At 42.8% G+C, this 23,231-nt stretch overlaps 1 protein-coding gene across 1 annotated transcript in view; it reads left to right on the top strand.

The window, feature by feature from the left end:
• The window catches only part of LOC111223029 (otogelin-like), a 50,255-nt gene extending 35,188 nt beyond the window's left edge, over positions 1-15,067 (top strand). The window contains exons 33-58 of the mRNA XM_022746999.1: positions 668-1,418; positions 1,991-2,235; positions 2,539-2,618; positions 2,706-2,775; positions 2,965-3,107; positions 3,211-3,438; positions 4,490-4,667; positions 4,830-4,981; positions 5,072-5,161; positions 5,267-5,453; positions 5,670-5,890; positions 6,329-6,467; positions 6,945-7,133; positions 7,374-7,583; positions 7,695-7,799; positions 8,605-8,709; positions 8,833-8,934; positions 9,104-9,202; positions 9,462-9,502; positions 9,821-9,970; positions 10,203-10,373; positions 11,195-11,299; positions 11,609-11,728; positions 12,125-12,170; positions 14,608-14,687; positions 14,867-15,067. Of these exons, the coding sequence (XP_022602720.1) occupies positions 668-1,418; positions 1,991-2,235; positions 2,539-2,618; positions 2,706-2,775; positions 2,965-3,107; positions 3,211-3,438; positions 4,490-4,667; positions 4,830-4,981; positions 5,072-5,161; positions 5,267-5,453; positions 5,670-5,890; positions 6,329-6,467; positions 6,945-7,133; positions 7,374-7,583; positions 7,695-7,799; positions 8,605-8,709; positions 8,833-8,934; positions 9,104-9,202; positions 9,462-9,502; positions 9,821-9,970; positions 10,203-10,373; positions 11,195-11,299; positions 11,609-11,728; positions 12,125-12,170; positions 14,608-14,687; positions 14,867-15,067 (4,208 nt within the window). The remainder of the gene's footprint in view (positions 1-667; positions 1,419-1,990; positions 2,236-2,538; positions 2,619-2,705; positions 2,776-2,964; positions 3,108-3,210; positions 3,439-4,489; positions 4,668-4,829; positions 4,982-5,071; positions 5,162-5,266; positions 5,454-5,669; positions 5,891-6,328; positions 6,468-6,944; positions 7,134-7,373; positions 7,584-7,694; positions 7,800-8,604; positions 8,710-8,832; positions 8,935-9,103; positions 9,203-9,461; positions 9,503-9,820; positions 9,971-10,202; positions 10,374-11,194; positions 11,300-11,608; positions 11,729-12,124; positions 12,171-14,607; positions 14,688-14,866) is intronic.
• Positions 15,068-23,231: the final 8,164 nt, after the last annotated feature.

Here is a 23,231-nt window from a genome sequence, read left to right on the forward strand (position 1 = left end):
GGTGTTGTCTTGTAATTAAAATGGTAATAAAAGTATCTATAATCTATAATATCTATAATAAAGGTATCCTCCAACCCCTCTTCTATTTTTATTACAACCATATGTACATCAAAGGCAATTTTCTTACACCACCAAAAAATCATTCACTCTTATAGAAACAAGAAAAAAGATATTTCTCACTGTATGTACAGTGGAGTCCATGTTGTTTTAATAAACTTGCATGTATAAATTAAATATATCTAATATTATTTATAAGTTAAGATATTACTTTATTAGTCCCACAGTGGGGAAATTTGCAGAGTAACAGCAGCTACGTGGACAGTACCAAGAAAGAAAAAATGCAAAATGACAATGTCAAGTATTTAAAAAAGATAAATAATATGAAAATAAAGTTATATAATATGTACAGTGTTATGCTTATGCTAATGTTCATGCTATTATATATATGCATGCACAAATTTTAGTATGGGAATTTCATATAAATAGTATATATAAGTTATAACTTATATCTTTATTTATCCAGAGGATGTATATATGTGATAATAATATTCACCTTATAGGTCACGTATTTGGCAACATCACTGTTGATATAGGGACATATATTTCATATATTACATTTCCTTATTTACAGTGCTTCTCTAACACACTTTGTATTGTTTGGTTTCAGGCATTAAGGCCCCAGTTGTTCTGCAGCCTGTGACCCCATCTACTGCTCAGGTGATCTCTACAGCTGTCACCTCTGCAGCCACCACCACCACTGCTGCCTCCACCACCTCTCTCAAGACCACAGTCTCCACTAAATCCTCCACTGCTCCACACACTGGTCCCACATCTAAGACCACCGCCACTGTTCCTGCCACCAGCACACAGACCACCTCCACCAAGGCTCCACCTGCCCCGGATGAGCCGACGCGAACAGCCCCCACCACTCCTTCTGCCACTCCTGAACTTTCAAGAACAGCAGGAACCCCATCATCGCCAACAGCACCCCCTGCTGTCAGGCCAGAGGTGGTGGAGCCGCTGTCTACGGTCAGAGTGACTGAAGCCCCTCCCACCACTGTGACAGGTACGACCCTGGCTCTGAGCTCCACCACCAGCCCCTTCAGCTCCAGCACATTCAGGACCAGCAGCGCTCCTTTTGCCATCACGGCTCTGTTCTGGCTCACCTCCTCCACCAAGCCCACTGACTCCCTGCTGCCAACTAGACCCTCAGCACCGCCCACCACCTCCATCGAGTGGCCAACCATCATCAGTACCCCTCCTCCTGTTGTCCTACACACAGCTAAAGAGACCACAGAGGCTACAACACATTCAGCAGCAGTTACTCCAACTGTAACATCTTCTAGTCCAGGTCCCACTCTAACCTCAGAGACTTTAGTTACAGACAAAACCACTGTTCCCAGTACAGCTACCACTGCGTACACAGACATCAGTACAAAGACTGTAACAGCCGAGAGACTTCCCCCAACTACAACTACACCCATCCCTCCTGGTTTACCAAGCACAGCGCTCACAACCGCTTCCCTTCTCCCGACCTCGCCCCCTGTTGAAACAGGAAGTGTGTCTTTGCCCACAGCCACTTCAGCAAAGATCACAGAATCAGTCACACCAGTTTCACCTTTCACCACCAGTAAAACAACACCACACACAAGTCCAGAAACAACAACACCACCTGCTACCACAGAGAGGATTCAGTATACTACTCCTACTGAAGTCACAACCTCCGCTACAGCAGCTCCTGAGTTACCAACATCAACCCCACTTCATGTAGCACCGACTGCAAGTGCACCACCTACTCCTACGTCAGCTGCTACAGACTGGAGAACAACAACAAAGAAAGAGGAAACTACTGTGTCTGAAATACCTGTAGCTACCACAACAACAGCTGCACCTCCGACTCCAAAGAGTACAGACACAACGACTTCTCCTGTGTCCACCTCCACAACCCATACTGAGAGAACCTCCTGGTCTGTGGCCGTTCCGACAACAGAGAGAACCACTCGGACCACAACTCTAAGACCTCCAGAGGTTCCAGAAACCTCCACCGCATCCACAGGTCCACCAACTCTAGCGCCAGTGTCTCTCACAGAAACCACCACTGTGCCACTATCACCAACAACAGAGAGCACCGCTCATCCTGCCTCTACCATGCGGACCTCCGAGCCATGGCGTCCTCCCCATCAGGAGACCTCATCCACCCCTGCCTACAGCCCCACAGTGAAGACTACACCAGAGGTCACTTCTGAATCTATCATCCATGTGGTCACTTCCACTAATACTACTGAAGTACCTCGTCTTCCAGTGACAACAACAAAGCCAGTTGTCACCTCTGCGACATCAGCTGCTGCCACGGCCTCCACTACCAGAACTACTACTTATCCTGAAATATCAACTACAGAAACTGCAGCCACTACAACCAAGAAACTGGTAACACCCCCACCACCTGCACCTGGTGCTCCTGAGACACCTCTCACCTCAGCCTCTACAAGAGCTCCACCAGGTGTTGTTACCACCACGCCTAGACCTGTCGTCACACAGCCGATTACAGATACGACACATCCAGTGACGGGCCGAGTGGAGGCGACAACAAGAGCTACAACCACACCGCCTTCATCTTGGTCTCCGCTGCACACAACCACTTCAGCAGCTCCAAGGCCGACAACTTTCCCAGATAGAGTAACCACCCGGCTGGTGTCCACCACCAGAGCTACACCCACCACAACAACTACAACCATCACACGGACGACAACCCTCAGGACGACACCCAGGGTTCCTGTGACAACAAGAATCACAATGACTGAGAGGTCAACCATCAGGCCGGTCACTGCAAGGGTTACCATAGCAGCGAGGCCCTCAACAGTAACCACTAGATCAACCGCTCCTGGACTGCCGACTGTCACACCAATTCCCGGTACAACAACCACATCAGGAGCGCCATCTGCAACCGTTGCAACATCTCCTGAGTCAGTCGCTACAGCGAGCACGACCGAACTCGCCGAAACAACCGCAGCAGTTCCCGGCCTGACCACCACAACCGCCTCAGTGCCTGTTCCTACTTTATCAACAGTTACAGCATCTACAGCCGTCTCCACGACAACCACAACAGAGTCAGCCACATCTGAGAAAACTATGACAACCAAAGAGACTGACGTGTCACCATCTACATCCCAACCGGTGACACCTCCACATGGTGTGATCATCTCCACCCAGGAGCCTGGTATACCCACTCCCGCTACAACTTCACACCCAGTAGCCACCACGGTCCAAACTCCTGAGCTGGATAGAGTGGATCGCACCAGTCCAGGTGCAACAACACCTCCTTCACCGCCGTCACCGACCACACATACAGCGGAAACAACCACGCATACAGCGGAAACGACCACACATACAGCGGAGAGCACAACGTCCATGGCTGTGTCCACTTCAAGGATGTGCACCGTGGGTTCAATTATTATTCATCAACCTGTCAATCGGAGAATTTGAACATATTGGTAGACGGACAACTTCCATGTTGACTTTGTTTCCAAAAAAAATCCATGAAGGAATATTCTGAAAGCTAATTCAAAATAAGAGCACCAGCTGCAGCTTTAATCAAGCAGCCAGTGTTAAAGGTCCCATGTCGTATAAAGTGAGATGTCCATGTGTTCTTTGATCACAAAGCAGGTCTAGGTTCTATATTAATACTGTGAAAGTATGCACACAGACTGTATTCAGAAACTGAGCCTTAAATCGAGCCGTCAGGACTTCTGTAGCAGTCACCGCTCTCAGCCACGCCCTGAGCCCCGCCCACCTGGAGTGTTTACCTGAAATCTGCTACATTTTTATTAAATCACTCACAAAACAGTCAGCCAATCAAAAGAGAGGCTCAGATCCTCTCATCTGATTGGCTGATTGACCTGTTGCTACTAGAGCTCCAGAGAGAAGCCTGAGAGAGGAGATATAAAACTACACTGAAATGGTTTTTGGCTCTTAAAACCACAAATATATCTTCTTATGGACACTTCACATAAAACCCAAGAAGAGTGTAAAATATGGGCCCTTTAAATCTTATTTTTCTGATGTAGAGCAGTAGATACAGTTATTAATATTATGCAGAAATACAATCAGCATATTTCAACACAGTTTATTTGTGATAGAATATTCTAAACTCATGGGTCACTAACTTTTTCCAGAGAGTATCCACGGCATTTTTGGGCAAATGGACACTTCTGTAACATGATGAAAAGTGGAGGGCTGTATATGATCACATTGTATCATGTTGCTGATGTAGGCCGTGGGATGCGGTTGAAAGCTCTGGAAAAGTGATATTTTGTCACAGAGAATCTCCACACTCATTAGAGAGTTTATATATATTTTAAGTTAAATCAGCCTCTTTGACACTAAACTATGACAATATTTGTTTTCTTTCCTGCTTACAAATATCTCTGTGCTTTATGTTTTTTGTTGTGTAACTCCTGGTTTTCAGTTTTTTTATTTTGTTTCCGTCCAGCCTCCGTATGCAGAGATTGTTGATGAGTGCACGAAGTACATCTGCGTCAACAACCAGCTCGTCCTGTTCAACAAATCTCGGAGCTGTCCCTTCAGCTCTGAACCCCCGAACTGTGGCCTGCTCGGCTTTGCCATCCTGGTCAACGGAGACAAGTGCTGCCCTCAGTGGGACTGTCCATGTGAGGAAAACAGACAAACAATATTCTATCTATGAGTGTACAATATTGTGGCTCTGCCCTGGGCTGTCTTACATTTGACGGGGCTAAATGACGATGATCAGCTGATGTATGTTTTGTATGGTGGTTTTTGAAGATCATTGTAATTTTTTCTTAATGTTCCAGGTCGCTGCTCGATGTTTCCGGACCTGAATGTAATCACGTTTGATGGGAACAGCGTTGCCATCTACAAGGCTGCCTCGTACATAGTGACCCAGCTGCCCAACGAGACCGTCAGTGTCCTGGTTCAGGAGTGTCCTGCTGACTCTGAGTCACTGGTAAGTCAAGTTTCCTTAAAATGATGGGAACAAAAGTCACTGATTTGATTTGTCATTCATTTCTACCTGATTTTCTTTTCCTGTTTTAAGCTCCTCTGGAATTTCACCAACCTTTGTCTGGTGGCGCTCAACATCACGCACAAATCCAACCACATCGTCATCAACAGGCTGCAGAGGAGGGTAAGAGGCACTCCCTTCCCATCCTGATTTTTACTGTATATGTTATGTGCCAGGTGAGCAGATTAAAGCTCTGTCTGATTACATGCACTTCTTGTTTTCCTTCAGCTCTACATCAATTCACGGTATGCCAAACCTCGATTCAAAAAGTACGGCTTTGAGATCTACGACACGGGCAACATGTACCTGATCCGCAGCCCTGCCGGTCTCAAGTTGCAGTGGTACCACAGCACCGGCATGATGGTGATCGACACCGACAGCTCCAGCAACAAGCTTCCAACCAAGGGCCTCTGTGGTAAGAGTAGTCTTACTCCTGCAGTAGAACTCACTGCACAGAATCCTTCAGTGCTCTTAAAAACACTTGTCTTGTTTGCAGGCTGCATCAGCATTATACACTGTTTCCTCTTACAGGGGTGATGACACCAGTGTTTCCCATGTTATGATGTAACTGTCAGTTATTTGGTTCATGTAAATGTAGTGTTTTTGTGACGCCCTCCTACATCCACCTTAGGTTTCTGTGATGGAGACCCAACCAACGACTTGACTTTGGCCAACGGCACTACAGTGGGCGTAAGCGAGGATCCAGCTCTTTTCATTGACAGCTGGCAGGTTCCCAACACCACCAGCTACATCAGCCACAGCCGCCGGCGCGAGCTCAACTGCTCCACCAGCGACTGCTCCAGCTGCCTGCTCATGCTGCAGAACCCCGCCTTCTCCCCCTGCCATGCCTTCGTACGTTAACACATCTGTGAACTAGTTTCCAGTTTCCTCTCCTCTCAGAGGAACCGGACTCTGTCTGAAACCAGGAAAGCTGCTAATCAGGTTTTATTTGTTGGCAGGATGAAAATATAAAGAACATTAGATACCTATATGAGCCAATTATCAAGATCCTACTGATGTATTTATCTGCCATTATCACTGTCTCACTTGTTGTTGGTAAAAGACAAATTACATGACACAAACTAGCAAAAATATGTGACTTGAGAAAATAATCTCAATAACACCTGAATTATGTGTAGACGTAAGCAGAACAGAGCACAGGTGCTGAAGAATCTCTTACTTTGACCCAAAACTAATGACTTCTTCAGTGCTCCTTCATATGTGATAATAATAATTGTAATAAGTGTGTTTGAATAATTTTCTTGTCTTGTAATTCTTTTTTGTTTTCAGGTCCCGCCCAGCACATTTTGTGAGGTTTGGGTACGAGATGCAGAGTATGTCAACAACCAGTGTGTAGCTTTGGCTGCCTATGTGGCTTCCTGTCACAAGTTTAATATCTGCATTGAGTGGAGGAGTCCAGATTACTGCCGTAAGTTTCTAATCGTCAGTAAAACATTCGAACAGCTGCTCTACACCAGACTGCCCGCCCAAAACTCTTAAATATCTTAACTGGAAATTTCCAGTTAAGAGTTTCTTGTGCTGGCAGTGAACTCTAAACCAAACTGCACTTAGTGTGTACACAGGTTAAATGGTGGGTCTGTGTGTGTCTGTGTGTCAGTTAGTTTTCTTGCATCTGTTGGAACAGACATCACAATGTACGTGTTACGATTGTTATTAAACATGGAATTTGGTGGCCAACATGAACTAAACACCAGTGTGGATGTGCAGACACTTTAATGCAGTGTAGTTTTTTTTATATAACAAAATATGCACTTACAGTGAGTTGTGCATGGGTAAGTCCAATTCATCCAAGCAGTGCCATCTTGAATTTTTTTCTTGACTCGCTTGTGTTATCTTTTAAAGTAAAGTCTAAAGTAAAGTAATGTGTTTGTGTCTCTTCCTGCAGCCTTCCTGTGTCCCGACACTCTGCGGTATCAGGCCTGTCTGCCAGCCTGCACATCTCAGTCCTGCCCCAACCACGACTTTGACTCTGACCCAGACCAGTGTTCAGGCCTGACTGAGGGCTGTGTGTGTCCCGAGGGAACGCTCCTCCACCGGCCATACTCCGCCCTCTGCATCTCACCTGAGAAGTGTGGTAAGACCCCAGTTTCACGGCCCGAACAACAGAGCAAGAACTCAGACTGGAAGTCGAAACATTAGATTATGAAGGCATGAGATTGTTTATGGAATCTGAATAGTAGATCATTAAAACTACAAAGTCACAAACTAGTGTTGCAGAATCAAAACTTATGTTGTAATTGTAGAGACCTGTATAATAACCTGAACCAATGAAGTAGATCTCATGTCTGTCTTTGTGCGTGCTGTGTGTCTGCAGCCTGCACCGACAGCTCTGGCGTTCCTCGTGCACACGGCGAGGTGTGGAAAGCCTCGAAGGACGCCTGCTGCATGTACCGCTGTGACAATGACACCATCGTCCCCGTGGAGTACAACTGCTCCAACGTGGCGGTGCCCGTGTGCCGCCGAGCAGGGGAGGTGATCATCAGCCTGGCCGACGACAGCAGCTGCTGCCCACAGAAAGTCTGTGGTGAGGCCACAAAGGGTTCCCGAGCAGTCTGAAATATCTGCATCAACAAGTCTTCATGTGTTTTATGAAGTGAAAAATTATGATGTGATGATGTCATTTGTGACTGTGCAGTGTGTAACCAGAGCCTGTGTGACCTGCTCCCTCCTGAGTGTAAATACGGGGAGAAGCTGGTGTCGTACTACAGACAGGACTCCTGCTGTCCAGACTATGTGTGTGGTGAGTTTCCCTCTGACCACTTTACTCTGTGCACTGAGACACTGACGTCCTGAATGAAACTTCTGGAAATGAGGTTTGAAAAAGTGGTAGGTTGTCTTTTATTCGAGGACTAGACAACATTGGAAATTCTTTTTGAATGGAGCAAGTATCAGGAGTTAATGTTATCCAGTTAGCGAGTGTTTTCAGTCTGTTTATAGAATGGACTTTCAGAGTCAGTCACCCCTGAAAGTGTGTGGTTAGTCCATTTTAACCTGCAGGAGTTTGTAAAGGCCAGTGTGACATCTTTTGCTGCCATGAAGGAAAACGTCTTGATGAATGAACCATTACTGTCCTTACCAGTCACGATGGAGGACACCATGATCGTAGTTGTTATGATGTCAATTCGGGTAAATCGGGTACCTGAGTTTCCGAGCTAAAAAATCTGACCTGTTCATGCATTCAAATCATTTTTTCTGAGTCGGAATTTGTAATTTCCGACATGTCATGAATGCAGCATCCCATCTTGGATTAACGGTACTTCAGGGAAACATTCTCAGCAGGATGAGTGACAAAGTGTTTCCTTTCGTAAAAAGAAGGGAAGGAAAAGAGGGAGGTGTGTTATAGTCAGGGTCGTCCTATATTCAGGCCAATATGCTAATTATTGATAATTATTTAGCTTTAGAGGAGCTGGTAGTTGGCAGATTTTAGCTTTACACAGAGCCAGGCAAGCAGTTTCCCCCGTTTCTAGTTGTCATGCTAAGCTAAACTAAGCTAACTGCTTATCGATTTTTTAAGTATTTCATGAATGAGTTTCTGTGAGTTACAGAGTGCGATCCTGACCTCTGTGAGTCGGACGTTCCCGCCTGCAGAGAAGACCAGACTCTGATCGCCACCAGAGCCGACGGCAGCTGCTGCCTGGCCCACATGTGCAGTCAGTTCAAACACATACAGTGTCAAACTAACCTCTTCGTTCTGTGTCACATTCAATCGTCAGTGAATCATCGGTTAACTCAGAGTCACCAGCGTGATGAATGAATGTGTATTTCCTTCTCAGTGTGCTCCTCCTGTCCGGAGACGCCTCCTCACTGCCAGGATGGTGAGGTGCTGACAGTTGATGGCAACACCACCGACCGCTGCTGCCCCGCCTACCACTGTGGTCAGCGCACACACACTTATCTACCGACTTCACCAACTCTTCTCACTCCGGCTGACACAAACTTATAACCTCTGAACTCGAATGATTCAGCTGAAAACAGCTCTCAATACATAGATGCATTTTGTGTGTGTGTGTGTGCGTGTGTGTGTGTGTGCGTGCGCGCGTTCAGTGTGTGAGCCCTACAGGTGTCCTCAGATCAGTTGTCCTGTTGGGATGTCGGTGATGTCGTTGACCGGTACGGGTCAATGTTGCCCCAACCAGACATGCGGTACGACTACTAACAGTCAGTGATGCATTCAGGTCAAGTTGGACAAACCTGCACAACAGATTGTCTTATTTTCTCGTCCTGCATCATTTTTAAATCGACTCAAACTCGCAGCTCGCTGCTTGAGATTCACATCCTCTTTTTGCATTGAAAAGATTTATTTAGGTTTAAATCAGACTCAGCACACTTAGTTCTTATTATCAGTCTGTCTAAAAGCTAGCTAAATGCGGAGATGATGATCATTTGTGTTTTCTGTTTTCAGAGTGTTCCTGTGAGAAGATTGCCTCCCCAAAATGTGGCCTGGTACGTCCCGACTTTAAAAACTCAGCCTTTCTGTTTGGACATCTAATGATGTATTTTCACTGTCTGTGAGTTTGACATGTAAAACATTTTCTGCTGACATTTATGTCTGAACATTAATAGACGACATCATGTGTCAGCTGAGAAAACTTTTGAACGTTTTGAAGATACCACCAGACGACTCCTATTTTCGTTTCTTTTCTGTTTTAACACCAACTCTGTGTGTGTTTTAATGTCGTCTTCTGTTTATACAAGTTGATGATTCTCTGTGTGTTTTCTGAGTTTATGTGACCCAGGGCTGGTTCTGTTTGTGTTCTGCAGGGAGAGGCTGCACAGGTGGACCGGGCCTTCCTGTCCGACCCACAGAACCAGTGTGCCTGCAAAAGATACAAGTGTGGTGAGCGCTGCTGGGGAGGGAAGGAGGGAGGGAGGCTGCTGTCCTGGAGCAGCTACTGCACATTTTCTGTCATGGCAACATAAACTCATTAGTATAAGCTCATTTGTTTAGTTACTTTATAATAGTGGTGAATTTTATTTTATAAAACATAAAGTGCGAGACAATTAAAAGATGAACATTTGAGTTAAAATGATGTATTAGTTAAAAAGCATAAACAAAACATTTTTGTACCAGTTTCCATAAACGAACACAAAGTCCATCAAAAAGCCTCTGACCTCTCCTCTGTGTGTGTGTTCAGTGCGCGAGGCGGTGTGTGTGTTTGGCGAGCGGGGCGTGTTGCGGCCGGGTCAGACTCTGGTGGAGCACGGAGACGACGGCTTGTGTCACAGCAGGCAGTGCAGCCGCAGCCTCGACCCGACGAGCGGCTTCCACCTGCTCCGCACCTCCAGCATCAACTGCTCCGCCCACTGCCAACCAGTAAGACCACAACACACACACACACACACCAGTAACACACACACCAGTAACACACACACACACACACACACACACACACACACACACACACCAGTAACACACACACACAGTGATCAGTGCATGCAGACACAGGATCCAGGCGTGAAGGGCTTGAACTTTTACAGCTTGTGGTCAGTTTTGTGTTCTTCTCTTTCTTTCTTGTTCTTGTTCTTTGATTCTTCCTCTTTTCTTCCTTCTTCCTTTTCTTTTTCTTTTTCCATAAATATATGTGGATTTAGAAAAGATCCACAGATGCCAGAGTCCCAGACACACAGGTAAAATCACCTCCTGTACAGACAATAAAGATTTTACCATTGATTGATTGATTATAAACAAATACAGGTGAAACGATTAGTCAGTGATTTGTGTTTTTAATACATTTACAATAATTCCAAGATAATTTAATTCCAATAAAACTGATTTAGAAAAAAATCTCCCAAAATCTGTCGTTCACACCAACATGATGTGATGTTGTACTTTGATTCACATAGACACAACAACGGAGAAGAATTAACGTTTACCTCAGAGTTTCTGCAGATCGTGAAAAGTCTCAATGATAATTGATTTTAGTTTCCTTAAAAACCTTAAGAATTAAAAGCCTGCCTTATTTTAGATAGGCAGTGATGTTTTGTGACAGATTGTTTTTGTATGTGTTTTATAGGGAAAACTGGATGGAAAATCCTCTTCTCTTCTTTCTCCTGAAGAGTTTCTGTCTTTTTCTCATTTTCAGTTTTTTTCATTGTTTATCAAAACTAATCTTGAAAGTTTTGGGGGTGTTTCAGAATCAGATCTACGTCCCTCCCAAGGACCAGTCGACGTGTTGTGGTGTTTGTAAGAATATTTCCTGCCTCTATGAACATGAGAACGGGACAACAGCGCTCTATAAGGTAGGAGGTCCTTCTGCTCAGAGTTGTGGTGGTGTGCACAGTTTACAGAGTCTTGATTTATTTCAAGCATTTCTTTCATCTGTCTGTAACAATGAAGCAGGTTCCTGAGGTTTACTTTAATTACTCTCAAACTTCAGCAGCTGATTTTAACAGGTTTGTTGAATGTAAATGATCTAAAGCAGTTGGCATTAAAGATGATCTTGGATCAACATTACTTTCCGATCCCTGAACTGGATTTTGTTCCTTGTGGGTGTAACTCAGCCTGAATCAGATGTTGTACAGATGTTGATGTTGCTGGTGTGTTTTCAGCCGGGGAAGTCGTGGGTGTCCAACTGCATGAAGTTCGACTGCACCGACACTCTGTCCGGTCCCACACTCATATCCTACTCCTTCAGCTGCCCCCCCTTCAACGAAACAGAGTGTATGAAGGTCAGCCGGCAGAAACATATACACACACCAGAGTCATGACCAGAGTCACACATTTTACTGAATTCATTTTTTAAGGTCAAATGAAATTATTTTTAAACAATTATTCTCTTCCAGGGTTTTCATACTAACTAAATTTGCACTCATCAAATTCCAAACACTACAGGGCAGAACAATGAGTTTTTTATAATAATGTATGATGCTGTTTCTGTCTCTGCTTATTATTGTCATTATATGGATGATTTCCAAACATTTTCACATTCATTTGTTGTTGGTTGACAAAAAATGACAGAAAAAATCAGTTTCAGTGGATAAATCCTAATATTGAATATTTGCCATCAGAGAATAACAAAAGTCTTTCAAAACTATCTTAACATTTTGACTCTCATCTGCTCTCAGATTGGTGGAACTGTCGTAAGTTACATGGATGGATGCTGCAAAACATGTGAGTATCTGACTTGAGCGTAGCAGCAGTACGGTAGTTAGAGTAGAGCTGTAGGCTGCAGCTGACACTGAAGAGCGCCTTCACCTGTTGCTCAACATGTTTCCAACATGTTTGCCCTTCAGTTTGTCTGTTTTCAGTCCAAAGTCTTCAACCACGGTGTCTGAAGTGACTTGTGTCTGGACCCCGGCTGTTGTTTTCCATGACATTTGTCTACTGTGAATTCAGATTAGAGAGTCAGTGTGCTTTTCAGTGAATTCATCAGTCATCAGTTGGTTAACGTGGCAACAGATAACCTTTACAAAGCGCCACATGATTGACGTAGCTCTCACTGAAAAGCATCCGGTGACATACAAGTGGGTTTGTGGTTTGTGTGCTGCAGCTTACCATCATGTACCAATCCCACCAGGTACTGGATTCCCTCTGTTCCCTTTCCCCGTTAGCCCCTTGACTCCCACAGTTAACACAAACTGTGAACGAGGTACCAAAACAACAAGGCTTGTCAGTGCCATTGTTGATATTCAACAATGTACTCCCTCCAAAAACAATAAGGATGAAACCCCAAAGTCTGACAAAACCCCCCCCCCCCTCGCACCACAGTCCTCTCAACTGCTGTCTCATTTCAGGTCTCGTTCAAATTCAAATCTGTAGAAGTTACTGATGCAACAAACCAGAGCAGGCCACAGAATGAGATATGTATTTATACGTTACATTCTCCTCGCTTCATAAACATTAAACTCTTTTTATGAGTTTTTATATAATTTTTACACCCTCATCAAAGGCAGGGGGGGAATCCTTCATGTCAGCCAAAAAAATGATGCCGCACTTGAGAGGACAGAAACATGTATTTAAACCAACAACCACCCCCCCTCCCTGTGGATCATGTACATGTACACGACAGCTAAACTCTTTCCCCATTTAGCACTGTCTGGGCAGTGCATTGTTGATTGCCAACAATGTACTGTTGGTAGTGGCCCAGTAGTCGGGCTTAGACTTCTGCATGTGTCAGTAGATACAGATGTGGGCTGGTGTCGGGGGTCTTTTCACCCAACATGTAGCTGCTGTAGAGGATCTGCATGCTGCTGCACCACCAGGGGGCGCTCTGTGGAGAACTGAAGCTACTATGTGAGGCATTTTATCATCACAGGCTCAGCAGTACAAACACTAGAGAAACAATCGTCTGTAAATTTATTTAGGAACTCTACAGAAGCAAAGTGGGAGGAGTTATTTTGAGCATCCAGAGTTTTTGAAGTAACAAATCAATAGAAAATATCTGGTTCTGTGATAAGAAGTCAAAGGTTCAAGCCTGTGTACATAAAAACATCGGAAGAGATTTCAAACTGTGACTAACAAGGAGCAGTTCGGTAAGAAACTTCCACTTATCAAGCACTAAATTCTGTTTTTCATACAGCTAATGGAAGCTGAAGCTACAAATGACACTTTGTAGAAGTTTGGATGAATTCATTTTTGTATTCTGGGTCAATATTACAAGAATTCTGCGACTGTGATGCTGGGTTTTGTTCTCAATTACACAAACTCCTGAATTTTCTACAGTTTCTGATGATGGCAGGTGGTGAAAGGAAGAGCAGGCAACGGCTGATGGGATATGTGCCACACATAGCAACTTTAAGTTTGTGCTATTGTTTGTTTAGATACATAGATAAATACACATAGACGTCACTTCCTGTTTGTGAGAGGCGTCTCTGCTGCTGCCATTCTGACCGTTTCAGATAGTACAAAATATTTTACTGTTCTTATCAAAGAAATGATAAAACCAGGAGGCAAGGAATAAACATTTCACAGGTGGGAGGTAATTGTATAGTATTCTACATGTAGAATGATACATCACAATGATGATTAATGATTAACATAAAGTCAAGTGTCTGTCCTTATGATGAGTTAAGCTGCTTAGAAACTGTATAGTGTAAGAACACCTTAAAAGTATATCAGAAATATTGCTGTTACTATTTATTTCTATTTAAAATATTTTGGTGTGAAAATTCACATTTTTAGCAAATGTAACAAACCAAACTGAGGTGAAGGTTCAGGTGAAGTGATCTATGATGGTTTTAATCCTGCCCTGATAGACGCACACACACACACTCAGAGGCACAACTTCCAATATGGCAGCTGCATTGACGCATCACTTAAATGTATGTGTATGTGTGTTAATGGAGCATGTTTACAGACTCTGTAAAAAAACCCTTGAAGCCATTTTAAATGCATGATGGTTCTCATTATTATTTTGTCTTTTTGTTGCTTCTTTTAACTCATCATCCACTAAAACTGCATGATCGACAGCCTCAGTACTTCCCACACTTCCTCCTTTTCTTTTGCTGTTTCCCTACATTTGACAGATGTCATGTCTTTTGTTTTTTCTGGATATTTCACACTAACTTTGTTCCAGCTGATTTGTTTTCATCTGTTGTCGTGTGAACAGGCAAAGAAGACGGAAAGTCGTGTCAGAAAGTGACGGTGAGGATGACGATCAGGAAGAACGACTGCCGCAGCAACAGGCCGGTATGTTTTATGTCATGTGTTGTCCTGATGGAGATAACCTAACTTTTGAAAAGGACGGAGGACGGTCTGTCCTATAATTGCGTCCTGGTACTTTTTGGCATTTTGGTAAAATAAACTTTTATCTTTGACCACTCTTAAATAGAAGTACATCTACTCAGTTGACCCTCTGTGTTCTGCAGGTGAACATCGTGTCATGTGATGGGAAGTGTCCGTCCGCCAGCATCTACAACTACAACATCAACACATACGCTCGCTTCTGCAAGTGCTGCAGGGAGACGGGGCTGCAGCGGCGCTCGGTGCAGCTCTACTGCAGCGGCAACGCCACCTGGGTCAGCTACACCATCCAGGAGCCCACTGACTGCTCCTGCCAGTGGTCCTGAAAACACACACACGCGCACACACACACACACGATGAGCACGATTGACGCAGGATGTGTAAGGGGTTAAATTATGTCACAGTAAGTTGTGCTGGTGCCTCTGCTGGCAGGCATGTGGTTCTGCAGCTCAGCTGACTTTGGATGATTTTATTCGTCGTTTATGAGAGTTTAGATTTATCAGAGGGAATGTTTGTGGCGGCAAGATTCAATATTACTAATAAATATATAAAGAGCTGTGATAGTGGTTGTGATAGAAGTTGTTAATGTGTCATTTTAACATCAGTATATCATTTTGTTTTGTATCTGATTTTACCATAACTGTAACATAAACTAATGAGAGCATGGTGGGGCAGACTGTCAGCCTCTTATTCACACCAGTGGTGTTAATTATGACAAAAACAAAAAAACGATAACAACAGTCAAATTAATTAATAAGATTGAAGTCATGGGATTGAGCAAAAAAAATGGACTGTCAAACATCAATGACCAAAATTTTATGCATATATTTGTAAATTTAATTATAAGAGCAAAGGAAGTCGTTAGGCTTTTGCTTTTTTCTTTTACTCGTCTGCCGTCCCGAGAAACTCAAACTGTTTTAGGTCTTTCAGCTCTTAGGCAGAGTAGTGCAGAGAGTTGAGACTGTTTACTTACGTTGTATCTGCTGTTGTATTTCAGTAATGATTACTTGATGTCAAAATGATACATGAACACTTTTAAAAATACACAGATAAATAATGTTGAAAGTTTTTTGTATTTGTTCCATCTCATGATCCATACTTAAAGGAGCTATTTGTAAGTTTTGCTATTGCTACGTAGCCGGCGTTAGCATTAACAGCTGTTTACTTACCGGTCTAGAAGAAACGCTGCGGGTTCAGCATCAAACTTACTTCCTTGACTCACCAAGAGCTGTCTCCAGCTGTGGAAAGCAACACCAATGTTAACTATTGTTTCTATCACGTCTTTTCTTCTACTGAAGTTTGCATGCTAACCAGCTAGCCCTGGCCCGTCTCATCTCTTTCTGATGGCGACTCATTGTTGTCTCCAATCTGCCCTGAAGCGATGATGTAGCGCTGCTCAGAGGGCGTATTATAACCTCTGTCCTGTAACACAACGATGGCTGGAGTTCTTGTCAAGCAACACCACCAACCGCTCCCAGGAGGAAACCTGATCAGCGGTAGAGATAACTTACAAATAGCCTCTTTAAGAGTCGGTACTGGGACCACAGATGATTTGAATCAGTGTTCAAACATTACGCTGCACAGTACCGCTGCTGCACCACCACCTCCCTGTCAGCCTGCAGGAAAGAGAACATGTTCAGTGTGAACTCATCTTCACAGGGCGCTCCCGTACATTGCACAGGGTAAAGAGTTACAAACATATTGAAAATGCATTTTTAAAAAGGAGTGGGGCTGCAGACAGTTGAGCCCTGAGGAATCCCTCCTGTCGTGACTTGTTTTTGTAAATAACTCAATTTCCTAACTTTTAAAAATGATTTTCAATATCAAATTCTTAGATATTTCACTTTTAGTAAGATAAAAATAAACTGTATATCTACTGATTACACATATATTTTGAATAATCACTGCTAGTGAGGTGTATTAACTGATTTATATCCAGCTGTATGTGGAGCACTTTATTTATTTATTGGAGTTTGATAGAGCACAGCCGTTCTGAGTTTGTGGAGGAAAAGAGGAGAAGCTTTCAGTCCAAATGCAGAACAAACAAACCAAACTGGGTCCAAAACTTTGATTTGGTTTTATTCCCGATGACAGAAAAAGCAAAGCAAAGAAAATATAAGGTGGTGCGTTATAGATGTATGTTTCTCTATGGACTAAATTTCTAATTTGTTTGTTCATATCAAACAGACCCATCTGGATAGCAGAGTTAAAGAGGATTTGTATCATACAAATGTACATTTGCATTTTCAATAAATATTTCCTTTGGAAAAACTAAACATTGTTTGTTCTGTTTATGAGATAAACACTGATAGTTTACTCAAAAGGGATTTGGAAGCTTTTACAAATCCTTAAAGGTCGCATATTGTATAAAGGTAGTTCTTTGATTATAGATCAGGTCTAGGTTCTGTATTAATACTGTGAAAGAATCAAAACGCTCAGTCCACAGAGAAATGCACACAGCCTGTCTTCAGAAATTGAGCTGTCAGGACTTCCTGTAACTTTATGATGTCACAACAAAGCAATCACTGCCCTCACCCTCAGAGCCTCCTCTTTTCTGATTGGCCCACCAACCTGTTGTCACTAGAGCTCCAGAGAGAAGCCTGAGAGAGGAGATGTAAAACTACACTGAGATGGTTTTTAGTTCTTAAACCCACAAATATATCTTCTTCAACACTTCAAATAAAACACAGGAAAAGTGTAAAATATGGGACCTTTAATACTTTTATGAGTAGCAGCTTTTCTCTACCTCTTTGCTGTGTTTCCACATCATCACTGAAACATGGAGAAATCTGTATTCTGACTTTAGTGTTTGTGGTTTTGAGACAGCAGCGTTTGGTGTCACTGTTCAGACCACGCTGCCACTGCTTCTTTAATTTCAGAGACCCAGAGTCCAGTATCAATCAACTGTTAAACCAGATGTGTGAGGATGGATACTGAGAGGAAATAAGGCCAGTAAAGNCCCACAAATATATCTTCTTCAACACTTCAAATAAAACACAGGAAAAGTGTAAAATATGGGACCTTTAATACTTGTAGATACTTTTATGAGTAGCAGCTTTTCTCTACCTCTTTGCTGTGTTTCCACATCATCACTGAAACATGGAGAAATCTGTATTCTGACTTTAGTGTTTGTGGTTTTGAGACAGCAGCGTTTGGTGTCACTGTTCAGACCACGCTGCCACTGCTTCTTTAATTTCAGAGACCCAGAGTCCAGTATCAATCAACTGTTAAACCAGATGTGTGAGGATGGATACTGAGAGGAAATAAGGCCAGTAAAGCCGGCTCAGACTCCATACCTGCTGGCTGGTCTCGACACACGGCTGATTACATGCTGCAGCATGTTGGCACGGGCAGGCGGGAAAATGATACTGAGGCTTGAACCCACAAAATCCAGGGACTAACAGTTTATAGTGGACATGTAAGCTGGGCAGTCACCCTTCAGATCCGATTCTGTCCCGAGTCAGAGCCCTGGCCCTCTTCAGATGTGGCCTAAATGATTCAGGCTGACAGGCTAAAATAATCCTGAACTCTCACCCAGCTATTTGGATTCTAGTTATCTTGAAAGAGGAAAGATTCATGGACAGAACTGTTTCTGTATTGCTACTGGTGTCATTTTGTTTGGAAATCTGGAGAAGATTTGCTCTAAATTTGGATGTGAGTCCCGGCTGGTGTGTATGTGGCCTTGGCTTGAGCCTGATCATCCTCATGGCAGCAGATCTCAGCCTGATGGTGCCAGTCGACCAGGATGCCTGACCTGGTTTCACCTCTACTGTAAGCCTACGCTGAGGGACAGGGAAGGGCACATAGTGATCATCTGATCAGGCTGGACATCGTGAGGCTCGCAGTGACACCGCTGCTGACGTCTAGCCGCCTGGACCACAGCCTGAAACTCTCACTGATGACACCAAACATGTAACATATCAAACTGCCAAACTGGCATCTGCAGCAGCAAAGAAACCCGACTGATGCTTCTGTGTTCGGTCGGTGTGGGTGAAGTTAGTATCATGTTCATGCAGCTGCAGTGCCCTGCTGACTGTTGCTTTCTGGATGAAGTCATGGTCTGTTTTTGTTCTTTACAACACAGCAGCCAGGATTACTGAAGGGCCAACCAGGCACAGGCCCAGGGGCCGAAGAGTCAAGGGGGCCCTGGACCAGGGCCTCTGGGGACTGTTAACATTTCTTGTTTGAAAGTTACAGAGCTCAGTTACAAGGCTATGAAGACAGTCAAAACTATCCCAAAGAGACTCGAAACCATCAGAGAAACACAAAAGACCAAAAAGACAAAATACAACTATAAAGAAAGACACAAAAAAGACACAAAATGAGTTTGACTAGACACAAAGAGACACAAAATGACTAAATATAGATGCAGTGACTAAAAAGAGATTCAAAATGAGTATGACTAAACACAGAATGACAACAAAGATACTAAACAATCACAGAGACTTTCAGTCAGAGAGTCATGCTGTTTTGTAGGAGGGAAGCGGCGTATTTCACATGTGATAATCTGTGTGTTAAACTTCAATTATAAACTTTAATAATCCACCATGGACAGTGTAGACCTCAGGTAATGTGCAAAACATTATAAACACTGAAATACAACTGAAGTGCTCCTGAACGCACCATGGAGTCGCACTTTTCGAAACAGAAAAACATTTTAAACTTGTGCCTCAGTCAGAGCTTTCAGGTACCACCGGTGTCCATGGAGGGGTTAAGAGGGGTTGTGTTGTGTTGTGCTATGTTATGGCTGTGAGGGCGGGGGCAGGGGGTAGGGGGGGTGGGGGGCTTGAGAGGGATAGGCTTGCCCTGGTAATCCTGCTACAACAGCTGCACCCCCCAACTCCAAACCCCGACCATTAGAGCTGCATGTTTGTATTAATTCTGTGAACCAACAATGTTACAGCTCTGACATTCCTCCTACACCAAGGAGCTGGAGACGCACAACAACAACTTCACGTAAAGACAGTGTGAAATCACGGGTGTTGCTGGTTGGTTAGTCTTTAATGTTCACCACTAACTTTCTTTTTTAAATGTGTCTGTTTCCACTGTTCAGGACTCCACTGGTTTCCATGTGTTTCCATATGATATGATTGAAATATTGAAATCAATGGAAAGATACATTAAAAAAACAAAAAAAAAACAAGGCAATTCGTATGTTTTACATAAAATATAAAAACATTAAACAAGTTAAGACAAGATATAAAAGAAATCCAAAGCAATAAAAAGACACATGAAAAGAAATAAATAAAATAAGAAAAAAAACTTAAGTGGAATAAAACTGAATAAACAGAAGAGTAAAAAAAAAAACAGTGTAAGATATGAATAAAGTCTCCAATTTGATTTGGAAAAAGATACTGACAAACTCAAAGGTTTTAAATGTTAAAGAAGTCAGAGCTGGAGCACATCCAGATGTTGTTGCTCCTCCATGTTTTGTAAAAATGTTATTTATGCATTTCTTGTAGTTCATTTGAGGAGGTAAACCTTTCAAGCAGAGTGGTATGTAAACTATACTGAGTACAGAAATGCCTCAGATGATGAACTTTTTACTGTTTACTGCACCGTATGTGAAGTTAACTGATAACTGATTCCTATATTTTGTCTTGAGTCTTGGAATGTGGTTTGGATCCATAACTGAATTTAATATTTATTGTATTTTGAGCTCTTGTTGTCTTAATTGCATTGTTTGTTTGTTTGTTTGTTTGTTTTTTTTTTTTACAAGATTGGATCAGGAGAAATGAAGATCCAGAGTTTGACAGTGACGCGCTGATGAGTCCATTTTCAGCGTCTTACTTCCTGTTCAGGTCAGAAGCTCATAAAACACATCAGCACCGTCACCACTTCAATCACCGCTCCTTTTGCCACCGTGTCTTTGAACAGGACGGCTGCCTCGCTCTGATTTACATCCACGAGGAGGAGGAGGGAAAACACAGCTGATGGCAAGGCCAGACCCCAAGCCATCATGTGACGTCCTGGGACAGAGAGGGAGAGCCGGACATTTGTCCCCTCTACAGGAAGTGACCTGATGGCTTTGTCATAGCAGGAGCAGATAGAGAGAGCAGGTTGAATTGATTTAACCTTTGACCCCTGAGAGAAGTGAGGACCTGATCTGTTCTCAAGACCAAAACACAGTGAAGGGTGGCGGGGGCAGACAGATTGTTCTACCTCATTAACCCTTAACAGATAAGTAAGCAAACCTTAATGTAAAATACTCTGTCACAAGTAAAAGTACAGAAGCAACAAAATGCCCTAAACACAAAAACTAAAAAGTACTGATCATATAAAGACTAAAGAACGGCCTCTTTCAGAAATATAGAAATATATTCTATATCATTGGATTATTATTGATTGATGTGTTAATATGGGAGGAGCATGTTAATGATAAAATAAAATACATTCAGAATCATGTTTATTATCAAGTAGGTTTTGGTGCATCACAATAAAATAGTAAGAAGAAGAAATATAAAGAAAGATAAAAACAAAAGCAAGCACTGAAAGTCAGATAGCTTAAAAATAAATAGTCATTTTTTTTCAAGAAAACATTTACAGTAAAATGTGAATATATATATTATATGAATATAACACAAATATGTGCTAAGTGCAATATGAATCTGCAATAGTCACAGTACAATAGTACATATTGAAAACTTGAAGCTGTCTGATAAAAGTAGTGTAAAAAAAACAAATTACAAAATTCACCTTTGAAATGAAGTAGAAGAAAATTTTCAAAAAAATCGTGATCTTCTCTCTTGTGAAAACCTGATGCCTACATTACCCATAGTGCATCTCAACTGTTGACAGTTTGGCTGAAGATTTGAGACATTTATGAGACATTTATCACAGGCCTCCTCCTGATGACACTGAAGGCTTTATATTCCTTTTCTCACCTCTGCAGCAGCAGCTCTCTGACACCTGTAAACAGACTCTGATGAGTTCCTCTTTAACTGACACAGAAATTTCTGATACTTCACAAATAGTGAGACGGAAAAAATGCATCAGGACAGACAGAAAGCAGAACGTTTGGTTGATAGATCATCACGTCTTACAGCATTGTGCATGAACCTGCTAAAAGAGCTTCTTCATTGAACGTGCGTTTTTGGTGAGCGGTGAACCGAAAGAATCCATGAACGCACCAGGAGGCAGTAATGCACCAAAAAGCTGTTTGCCAACTGCCAAAAAACATTAGAAGAATAAACAGATTTACACCTGACATGCAATATGAAACCATAGCAACACCTTTCCAGCTGCGTCTGCACCAGCCTGTAATCTATTGTATGTTTTTGCTGCATAATTTGGTTCATGCAGACTAAATGAAATGTCCATTGCATCTACAGTTAACCTTTACCGCGCCACTGTTTTCCACGTTCTGCAGATTGTTTCAGTGGTAAAACATAAACTCACACTGGAGTGTCTTTGCTTTTAAAACTAACCTCTGTCTGTGACGCTACAGTGTTATACAGTAATTCATTTAGATTGGGAAATGGCAGTGAGTGGGAGCTGGGGTTGTATGGGAAGGAAGAGATTTACTGAAACAGAACAGCTCATCAAAATAACAATAATAATTATAATAAATACAGAAGAAGAAGAAGAATTGTGCAACCAAGAGCAGAAGTACTTTTCTGTGACTTTCTTACCACTTGTCTCCAGTGATTCATGACTCCTGCTACTGTTTCACAACAGAGGGGAAAACCAAGAGAACTTTCAGGAACAGTGACTGAAAATGTACTTTTGTTGAAAATCTCTTTTTCTTTTTTTTTAACGGAGAAGTGAGTCAGTCAGTCACACATGAGGAACCACAGCCCGAGTTCACATCAAGAGCGAGCACCAGCTGCTGCTGCGTGTCGACCTGCAGCCTAGGTCACCGTGCCGCCTGCTCTTTAACTCTGTGTTTAGTACTCTCAGTGCAGGTACAGTACCGTTACACTCACTGTGTTACAGCTACAGTGCATTTAAAATGATACAGCATTTAGATGAACTTCAGCATCTAAAGCAGGATTACAGTAACATTAGGTGTGGTGGTGCTTCCTGTACAAACAGAAACATGACTCACATTTACAGACAGCTGACGACATGGCAGAGCGCTAAGATGCTGCAGCCACATCCCCAACAGTCATATGCATCTTATTGTACCTGTTGTGCACACTGTTGCATTTAAGGGACGCCGTTCCCCTCTGTCCTGACTGGCATTCAACCTGATATGACTTGTCTTCATCGCCGTGTTTGTGAGGTTTCCGCAGGTTAAATTTAAGACTTCTTAACACCTTTTACACAACATGACACGACCTTGAAATAAGTATTAAATTTGATTCTCATTTCGCTGTCACTGTCCAGAAGTGTGAAATTACAGCAGAATTATTTATTATTTCTTTGCATTTACCAGCTGTATATAACAACAGCAACCTGGAACAATATGCATGACAGAAAGTGTCGTAGGACTGAACTTGCAGCATGTTTGTTTATTTGCATGTGTTGTGATTCTTTGCAGCGTGTGT

Source organism: Seriola dumerili, unplaced genomic scaffold, assembly GCF_002260705.1.
Source record: "Seriola dumerili isolate Sdu_G_001 unplaced genomic scaffold, Sdu_1.0 BDQW01000011.1, whole genome shotgun sequence".
NCBI lineage: Eukaryota > Metazoa > Chordata > Actinopteri > Carangiformes > Carangidae > Seriola > Seriola dumerili.